This window comes from Lontra canadensis, unplaced genomic scaffold (assembly GCF_010015895.1).
Source record: "Lontra canadensis isolate GAN:19392208 unplaced genomic scaffold, GSC_riverotter_1.0 scaffold22, whole genome shotgun sequence".
In the NCBI taxonomy this organism is placed as follows: Eukaryota; Metazoa; Chordata; class Mammalia; order Carnivora; family Mustelidae; genus Lontra; species Lontra canadensis.
The window spans coordinates 672842-682691 of NW_022631016.1; the positions used below are offsets into that span (position 1 = coordinate 672842).

Genomic DNA, 9850 nt, shown 5'->3' on the forward strand with positions numbered 1-9850 from the left:
AGGGACTGTGGCGCTGTCACCGGACACCCAGCCTTGTTGGCATTCCTCTAGGATCTCGTCCCCCGCTCATGAGCAAGAACTGCTTTGCTGCGGGGCCCCCCACCAGGTCCGGGGCCAGGGAGCCTGGGGGCCCGCAGCAGCCCCTGTTCCTGTTGCCGAGACCCTGGTCCGGTCAGGCTCAGCCCCAGGCACCTGGCCTTCCAGACGTCCTCCCGGAAAGGAGCCGCGGAGCTGCGTGGGACGACTGTGCTTGCGGAGGAGGACGACAGAGCTCAGTGGCTTGTCGGTGGGGGGTTGGCTGCTTCAGGGAAGGCGGTCTGGGTCTGGATTCCTGTGCAGGATTCCAGAGAGAGCCCCACGGAGCAAGGCTCAGGGACTCCCCTGGGAAGGGCCTGCGGGGGGCCGGGACCCTCCCCCCACACCTGGACTCCTGCCTCTGCCTCCTGTGGGGGAGGGGAGGGGAGGGGCGGGCTCTCACTCCGGACACACCCAGGACCCAGGACCAGACCCTTCACTCCCGCCCTTCACCTGCCCTCAGGGTCCAGGCCACACCTCCCTGTTTCCAGATTGTGCCTGCCCCCCACAAGCCTTCCCCCGGGCCTGGGCCAGCCTGGGACACCTTCTGTCTCTGTTCCTCTGTTTCTCCCTCCATCTCCGCGTCTCTCCCTCCGTCTCTGTCTCTCCCTCCATCTCTGGGTCTCCCTCCGCGTCTCTCCCTCCGTCTCTGTCTCTCCCTCCATCTCTGGGTCTCCCTCCGCGTCTCTCCCTCCGTCTCTGTCTCTGCGGAGGACTCCGCCTGCCTGGCCTGCATCGTCATCTTGGGAACCAGATGCCCCTAAATTCTGACCTGGTCCCTCCCTTCCGGCTTCCACCCTTCCCTTGTCCCCCTGTCCTGAGGCAAAGGTCAGATTCCTGAACTCACCCCTCTCTGAGTGGCCCTCGCCCGTCCTCACCGTCCTCACGCGAACAACCCTCAGATGTCAGTGTCAACCAGTCTCACGGGGTGGGGTCGGGGTCAGGGCAGACAGTGCCCAGCCTTGGGGATGTTATTGTCCAGTGGCACAGGTGCCCAGGGAGCCTGACAAGCAGACAGTCACCGTGACAGAGCCCATCCCCCTGGGAAGGACCGGGTGGCAGGGAGAGCTTGGTGCGCCGCTGACCCCAAAAGCGGGTCGGAGGCCGGGGACGGGCGTTGCCGGGGAAAGTCCTGTGGGCGGGCCGGTACTGCGTGGCCACTCAGCAGAGGCGCGGCGCCCGGCGGGCGGCCAGGACTGCGGTGGGGTTTCGGGAACGGAGTCGGGAGGGGCACCCGCCATCCCTGCACACGACCTTCACCCCAAGGTCCCTGCTCTGCCTTCAGTCTCTGCTCAGACACAAAACCCTGGGCGGGGTTCTCTTCTGGCCCCCCAGCCTTGCCCCCGAGGGCACCGAGTAGAGGCCACGCTGCCATCCGCACATGCGGCTGGCTTCCGTGTGTCTCCCTGCCTGACCGTTCTGGGGGCCAAGACCCCACTTCCCATTGCAGGCCCCGCCACCCAGCTCGGGGATGTGGGGGGCTGCCCCACACAAGGCACTGAATGCAAGGGAATCCAGCGGCCCCAGGGAGAGGCTGGGTGGCGGATGGGTGATGCCTCGGGGAAGTCCGTGGGCCAGAGAGCCCTGGAGACCAGTCTGGGTCCCCGAGTCCTAGAGGCCCTGAGTCCACAATAGCTCTGGGTCCCCACATGCCAGAGCTTGGCCCAGGAGAGGTCTGGGCAGCCCCAAGCTTGGTGTGAACAGGGCAGTGGGCTGCTCCCAGGGCCCAGGGTCCCCCTCATGTCCTGGACTGGGATGGGGGCTCAGGGATGCCCCAGCAGTCAGCGTGCTGGCAGAGAGCTGGGGAGACAGGGCCGCTCCGGGCTGCCCTCTGCTGCGGGGTGGTGGGTGTGGCCACGAGAGAGCATCCCGGGGTCGGGGAGGAGCAGCGTCCCGCTGAGTCCGTCAGGCTATCGAGCTGGGGGTGTGGGTCTGGCCCCGGAGCACCCTGGGGGGTGGGGGCCGGCAGACTCGGGCGTTTACACAGCGGGAGGGGCTGGCTGGCACCCGCGGAGCTGCTTCCGAGGGTCCGCCGAGCCTCTGCAGATAAGGCATTAACAGCTGGGGCGGACTGGCCGTCAGATCTGCTGACGCCAGGCGCCTGGGGCAAGGTGCCAAAGGTTCCCTATAAAGTGCTGGGGCTCTGGGCCACTGGCCACTCACCCTCCGGCTGCTGGCCTGCCTCTGTGGGGAGGGACCTGCCTGGCGACCACCATGGTGAGGCTCGTGCTGCCCAACCCGGGCCTGGAGGCCCGGATCCCCTCCCTGGCCCAGCTGGAGACCATTGAGGCGGAGGAGACCAGCTCCCGGCCCAAGTGGGACAACAAGGCCCAGTACATGCTCACGTGTGTGGGCTTCTGCGTGGGCCTGGGCAACGTGTGGCGTTTCCCTTACCTGTGCCAGAGCCACGGCGGAGGTAGGCCACGGTGCTGGGGGAACTGGGGATGGGGAACTGGGGATGGCAGACTGGGGCCCTGGGTGTGAGTGGCGCCACGTTCCCCTGGGACGCCAGCACCCCCGGGGCCGCGGGCAGGACGGCACGCATTTGTGCCTTCCCTTGGAGAGCCACGCACCTTCACGCGTGTGCCGGGGGCCAGGCCGGGCCGGGCAGGGCTGGGCTGGGGGGCCAGTGGTCCAGAGCCCTCTGCTCCCAGCTTGTGGCAGGAAGTGAGGGATGTCCACAGCCCTGACCCTGCGTGTCCAAGTGTCCGAGTGTGGGGAGCCCTGCCCTGTTCTCGAACACATCTGACCTGCATGTGGGGGTCTGAAAGGAGCCGGCCACTGCTCCGGATGGAGCCTGCCCCTCCGAGTCTGGCGGGGCAGCGAGCCCAGCTGTCTTCGTGTCCACCATGGGGCCCCATCTCTGCTCTCCCTGTGCTTTATGCATGTCCTAAGGCCAGAGGTGGGTGCCACATTCCTGGAGGGACAGAGGAAGGATCTGGGCAGGAGCAGACGACCCGCACAAGGGCACCCCGGCCTCGATCCCTCCTACCCCCTCCAGAGGCCTCCGGGGGCCTTGCCTGGAGCCCAGGGGTCTCCTTCCACAGGTCGAGCCTGTCCCTCTCCCACCCGCGGGTCCCCCAGGAGTGCTGAGTCGGCGTCCTCATGGCCTTGTCCCCTTGCCCACCCTCCCAGGGCCTGTGGGCTCCGGGATGGGCCCCCATGTGTCCATGGCTCCTGTCTGCCTTGGCCCCCAGCCCTGAGAGGGGTGAAGGCAGAGGGGTCTGGCTCTGTGAGCCAGCAGGCAGCTGCTCTGGGGACGCAGGCGCTCCGGGGACGGGGGTCAGCAGGGGCTATTTTCCTTCTGACTCTGAAGGACCTACAGGCTCTCGCCTGCGCTTTGGGATGTGAAAGTTTCCTCAGGAGAAGCAGAAGTGGTTCCAGGTCAAGCCCGGCAGCCCTGAGTTCCCAGGATATGTCTTTCCCTGGTCCCTCCTGTGCTTCTGGGAGGCGGGGGACCGTGGCGCTGGGGATAGGGGGGTGAGAGAAGGGTCCCCAGGAGCAGAGCCCCTGATGTCAGCGCCGCTTCCTTCTGGGACTTCCAGGTCACCTGCCCCCCGGGGACAGCCCTAGGGTCTCCCCAACCCCTCCACCCTGCTCCATTCCACTGGGAGCTCAGCATGGAGCAGACTCCCACACCCCCACCGTGGGCTGCGTGAAGCTCGCCTAATGGGGAAAGGGGCCGTCCCGGAGCCGTGTGGGGCCCCGGGGCCACAGGGGTGGGCCCGCTCTGTGGGCGGAGGCCAGACGCTTGTGCCCGAAACCAGGGCAGGTGGCACCACAGGAGCCACCGGAGGAACGCTTGCCAAGTAAATCCCGAAGGCTGTGGGGCCCCACAGAGAAGTCGCTGTGGGGAATGGGGGCTTTCGGGTGCCCCCACACACTGGCTCTGATTCCAAGGGTGCAGCGTGGGAACCCTGCTCCCAGACCCCGTGGACTGATGGGACTATCGCTGAACCAGCCCGTGGGAGCCATGTCCCCACAGCCTAGCTCCACCCTGACCGAGGCGCGGGGTCCTGGCTCCGGGACGTGAATCGGGTGGGAGCGGGGTGAGAGCAGGCACTGGGCGGTGTCGGGAAAGGTGCTCTGACTGGGAGGAACTCTTGTGTGTGGTCCCAGGCGGAGGATGTCAGGGATATCGGGAGGCGACGTTTGGACCAGAGGACTGCAGAGCCGGTGTCTGTGTGGCCTCTCAGCCCCTCCCCCTGAACTCCCTGCCCTGGGCCGCTGGCTCTCTGGGCACGGGCTCCCCTCCCCGAACACATCTCGGGCTGCGCTTTGCTTCAGGAGATCCCCATGAGCTAAAAGAGCACGGTCCTTCCAGGCCTTGGCCAAGGAGAGCCCGCGCTGGCCCTCCCGGGTCCTTCCTGTGCCCTCACACCCCTTGCAGCCGGCGAGCTCCGGAGAGCTGGGCCTGGGCTGTACCCCTGCCTCCTTAAGTCACACCGGCCACCCTGACCAGGAGGCCCTCGGGCTGGAGGCCACTTGCACTTCCGTCTCTGGCCCCCAGCCCCATCCTGGCTGCCGGGAGCAGTGCTCATGGGTGCGGAACCCCCAGCCTCCACCCCAAGCTGTCTGTAGTCACCTCACGGCTCCCCTGCCGACCGGGGGTGCACCGGGGCTCGGTGGGCCCAGGGGATGGGGAAGGGGTGGCAAGGCCCCTTTGGGCAGAGCCTTCTGGGCCTAGAAGGGCCTCGTTGTGAGCTCCAGGGTGCAGGCCCCAGGGGAGGAGGGCCCCAGGAGTGTGCAACCCAAGGTGGCTCCCATCCCAGGGTCACTACTTCTAGGCCCTGGACAAGCTGCCGCCCCTGGCTGCCCTCTCTGGTGCCCTCCCCATGGCCGGCTGAGAGCGGGGCCGCCCCCTGGGACACTCTAGGTGCTGACTGGGACCCCCCAGAGCAGACAGTCAGCTGGAACGGAGGCCAGACCCAGGGAGTGAGGAGCTCATGGCTGCGGCGTCATCCCCGCACAAGACGGCTGTCCGGCCTGCGGGTCTGTGACTGGCGTGGTCTGCCCAGAGCTGCGGGCAGGAGGCGAGAAGGCCGGGAAGGCCCTGGGGAAGGGGGCAAGAGGCCATCCTCAGCTGCCTTTAGGGACCCGGTGAGAGACACTCAAGGGAGGGGCCGTGCTGGTCCGTGGGCCCCTGGGGGAGGCGGCCGGTGCCCCCAGCACACCTGCTGCTCAGCCCATCTGCAAGGATGCCACGTTTCCTGGACCGCTGCGGGTGATCGGGAAAAACCCCGAGTCCGTCCCGCCGTACCTGTCGAGGGTTTGCGACCATCCCTCCAGCCTCCCGGGCGCCTCCGCAGGCCGGCCATGACCTTGCGCCTGGCCGTGGGCTCACAGGGCTCCCCTCTGGCAGACCTTCTCGCCGCCCCCCCGGCCCAGTCTCCCCACCAGGGTGATGTGCGAGCAGGTGCGTCTCCTCTGGGCACCAGCCACTCCTCCTGCCCCGCCCGCCGCCTCCACCTGTCCACCCACCAGCCGGCGCCGGGCAGCACCAGGAGGCCCGTCTCCCAGGACCTTTGGAACCACATCTGGGCGCCACTGTGCCTGCTGGCCGCTCTCCTGCCTCTGTCCTCCCTGCTTCCCCCACCTTTCCCCACGGCGCTGGTTCCAAAAGGACAGCCGTGTGTCCCTGGGGCTTTCTCTGGAAGTAGGTATTGCTGAAGAACATGCTCGTCCTGGGGACGAGCAAGGGGCTGAGGTCCTGGGGCTGGGGGCGTCAGGCAGGCGGGCCCCAGGGGTCACAGAGGGCTCCCGCTGGGGGGTCGCGTGGACCCGTGCCCCGCATCCTCCCTCTCCCTCCCTCCACGGGCTGTGCCCACTGGAAGCTGAGCCTGACGCACAGGGACCCACTGGCCTGTGGGCCCGGAGGAGCTCCTGTGTGAGAGGGTGCCGGGAGCACAGGCAGTGGCAGACGCGTCCTGGATAAGGGGGTCTCCCAGTGAGGTTTCCAAGTATGAACAGGAGATTCCTGCTGGCGATTGAGGGGCGGGGAGACCGGTGGTGAGAGCAGCGTCACGAGACAAGGGGATGGGACTGAAGGATGTTTGCAAACTTTTTGCTACTGTGCACTTGTTTTCTTGGTACTTTTGCTCAAAGGTTTTCAGATCAAGCCCCTAAGGAGATATTGGAGAGGAAAGTCTTTTCTTTTTGTAACTAGACCCTCACTGACACAGTGACCCAGCGAGCAGGTCCTGCTGGGCTCTGAGTGGCCCGGGCTGTGCCCTCATACCCAGGGGGAATCTAGCTGGTGGCTCTTCCTCTCCTGGTACCTGTCCTTGGATTTGCTTTTTTGTCATTGTCAAGCCCACACCCCTGTGTTCCTGGAACTTGGACCCCTGCCTCTGACGCACCCCCAGCTTCTAAAGGAGCCTGGCCCTGGAGCCCCGGCTGGGGAGTGAGGCCACTCGGGCAGTCCTATGTGTAGGACAACGACCCACGGCAGGAGGCCTGGCCCTCCCAGCACGAGGACCCCACAGACGAAGGACGGAGGACATGTGCAGAGGAGAGAAGAGAGAGAGGGCTGTGGCTCTGTCCCACTCACACACCCACATGCAGGCACGCACAGACACACGCACCCATGTGGACACACCCACCCACACGCTTACACACACACCCTCCCACCTGCACACATGCACACAGGGACACTCACGCCCTCAGGCACGGATGTGTGGACACATAGTGCCGCCGCCTGCCTCCCCCGGGGACCTCGAGGTCAGGGTCTGAGCCCCACCCTGACCAGGAGACCAGGACCCGGAGGTGGAGGCGGCTAGCGCAGGTGTGGGGGTGGGAGGAGTGGGCTTGGGGTGAGGGATATGACAGACTCGGGGAGAGGACAAGCAGAACACACTAGCTGGGAAAGGAGCAGGGGGCGGTGCGGCTTCGGGCCAGGGGCTGGAGAACGTGGGAGAAAGGACGCAGGGGCGGGGAGCAGAGCGGCCGAGGCTGTCCCAAATGCCCCTGCTCGTGGGGCGGGACCCCAGGCCGGACAGGGGCCAGTGCCATCCCTCAGCAGGTCATGGCTGGCCCCGGTCAGCGCAGACCGAGAGCCATCTTGGCGAGAAAACAGCGCAGCTCAGGGGTCTCGGTCCACAGGGGTCTAGGGAGTCCAGCGCCTGTGGCCACAAGGCGGGACCCAAATCCCACCGTCAGTCCTGAAGCAGGAAGCGTCCGGTCTCCACCGCAGAGCTGCATCCTGGCCTGCATCCAGGCCGGTGGGGACCACGGCTGCGCTCATCACTGCTGGGCCACGCTCGGCACCGTCCCTCGCCGTGGCTGCGCCTGGAGAGCCTCCTGGGCTTCCAGGCAGTCTGGGGACCCCAGTGGTCGCCTTTACAATTTCCCTCCTCGACCTGCTCTCTGGCACCAAAGCTGGGGGTTTTGTGAAATGCCGGGGGTCCTGGTGACTCCATGAGGGCGGTGAGGCCCGTGCTCGGCGCGTCCAGGCTGGCCTCCCGAGGCTCAGAATGACCCCCTCTGGTGCGCCACCTCCGGGTCAGGCTCGGAACCCTGGGCTCGCGGGACCTGTCCCCTCTGACCCTTCCCCGCCGCCCAGCGGAGACTGTCGTGCCTCCCCACGCTCCGTCTAGCACAGTGACAGGGCTCACCGGCGCTCATTCCCAGGGGCTGCCGTGTGCTGCGACAGACGCTACCGCGGGGCGGTGGTGCAGGGCGGCTCTGTGGCAAATGGTGCCCGTGGCCGTGAGTCCCAGGCCCGTGTTTGTGCCGCCGTTCTGAGGCGCTGTCGACAAACACCGTGTTCCCAGAGGGGCCTCCCGTGCGCTGCCCCCTGCCCGCATCACTGCCTTCTCCCCACACAGGCGCCTTTATGATCCCGTTCCTCATCCTGCTGGTCCTGGAGGGCATCCCTCTGCTGCACCTGGAGTTTGCCATCGGGCAGAGGCTGCGGAAGGGGAGTGTGGGCGTCTGGAGCTCCATCCACCCAGCCCTGAAGGGCGTTGGTGCGTGTCCGGGGCCCTGCCCAGAGCCAGGGTTCGCAGCGGCATCTCCCCTTCCTTCTCTGCTCTCTCTGCCTAATTTCGGGGACAGGAGGGGCCCAGGGCTCCACGCCCAGGCCTGTGCAAACCCATCCTTGGGATCTCAGGGGACCGTGGGCCATAGGTCCAGGCCCCATCACTCCCGGCTACCAGGGACCAGCCGGGCAGCTGAGGCCATCCTGAGTCCCAGGTGCCCAGGGCATGGGAGGGTATAGGCATGCATGGAGTGTAGAGCCCTCCTCCCCGCCCAGATCAGGGCTCAGCAATGGTCAGACTGACCAGAAAGGGCACTGACCACTGAGTTCCTTCCTAGCACTGACCTCTCACCCCAGCGCTGACCCCCTACCCCGACATTGACCCCTCCCCCAGTGCCAGCCCCTCCCCCCAGAGCTGACCCCGCCCAGCGCTGACCTCTCTGTCCAGCCCCGACTCCTCATCCCCGCAACGCCCCCCCACTCCTGAGCAGTGACGGTCTGGTTCCCCCAGGCATTGCGTCCATGTTCGTGTCCTTCATGGTGGGCTACTACTACAACACCATCATCGCTTGGGTTATGTGGTACTTCTTCAACTCCTTCCAGGACCCCCTGCCCTGGAGCGAGTGCCCGCTCAGCGCCAACCGGACAGGTGAGACCTTGGTGGGGCCGGCGGTGGGGGGCTGGGGACCTGGCGCTGGCTGTGGGGGGGAGCTGCACCCTGGGACATGTGGCCCATGGCCCACGAAGAGCTACCCTGTGATTTCCAAGTTCCGGAGCTGCTGTAGCTCAGGTCTTGCAAAACCAGAGCCCATTTAAGGCAAACGGGCATTAAACAAAGTCACGTCGCGGGAGAAAAGCCCTTAAATAGGCTGGCTTCCCTCTCTGGAGGGGTGGCCACGGCTCTGTTGTATGGAGGAAACGGGGACACCTGCCCACCTGGCCTTGCCATGCAGGCAGTGGATGTGGGGTTCCAGGTGCCCCAGAGAGCTGCTCCCCACGTCTGCAGGGCAGTGTCCTGATCCCCACTGGCCTTTCCCGCCCAGTCCCTGGAGGCTCTGTCTGCAGAGCGCTCTTGCCCCTCACCGTCTGCTCCTTCTGGGGGTGGAGGTCCTTCAGGGAAGTGGGGGGCAGGCCCTAGGCCGTGGCCTGTGAGGGCATGGGGACACGTGAGGGCACGGGGCTGGGCTACGGGCAGACACGCCCATCGGGACGTGGACAGCCTGTGTTGTGAGCGTGGGTCCAACAAGTAGATGTGGCCAGTGTGGTTTGCCGCACGGATCCCTCCAGATGGGCTGGGGTTGGGGCCGGCAAGACGGGCCCCTCAGAGTCGAGAAAGGACAGCTGCTTTCCGGGACCATTCAGGGCACAGTCCCTGTCTCTGGGGAAGGGGTGGGGGCCCTCCAGGACTAGATAGCTTCCCTCTTCTCGGGGTGTCAGGCCGGCCTGGAAGGGCACCCAGGACCCTGGAACCCAAAGGGATGAGACCGTGTGAGGTTGAACACCATTGCCTGGGGTGGGCCTCAGCCAGGGAACCGTAGAGACCTGCGACCCGTGCGCAGCAGAGCACCTGGCCAAGGGCCGACTCCCAGCTCAGCCTGTGGGTCTCTTATGTGCCTGTAGCAGGGGCAAGAGGGAGAAGGGAGGCAGCGGAGGCCTCGTGGGCACAGGCGTGTAGGTGTGCGTGTGCGCGCACACTCGTGCCCACGAGCCGTGTCTGCGTGAGTGTGCGGGCGTGTGCGCGTGTTGTGTTCGTGTGCGCGTGTGCGGGCGTGTGCGGGCGTGTGCGCGTGTGCGGGC

At 66.5% G+C, this 9850-nt stretch overlaps 1 protein-coding gene across 1 annotated transcript in view; it reads left to right on the forward strand.

Moving 5' to 3' along the window:
• The first annotated feature begins 2289 nt into the window (after nucleotides 1-2289).
• The window catches only part of SLC6A19 (solute carrier family 6 member 19), a 14785-nt gene continuing 7224 nt past the window's right edge, over nucleotides 2290-9850 (forward strand). The window contains exons 1-3 of the mRNA XM_032861833.1: nucleotides 2290-2491; nucleotides 7902-8042; nucleotides 8565-8702. Coding sequence (XP_032717724.1) covers nucleotides 2290-2491; nucleotides 7902-8042; nucleotides 8565-8702 — 481 coding nt within the window. The remainder of the gene's footprint in view (nucleotides 2492-7901; nucleotides 8043-8564; nucleotides 8703-9850) is intronic.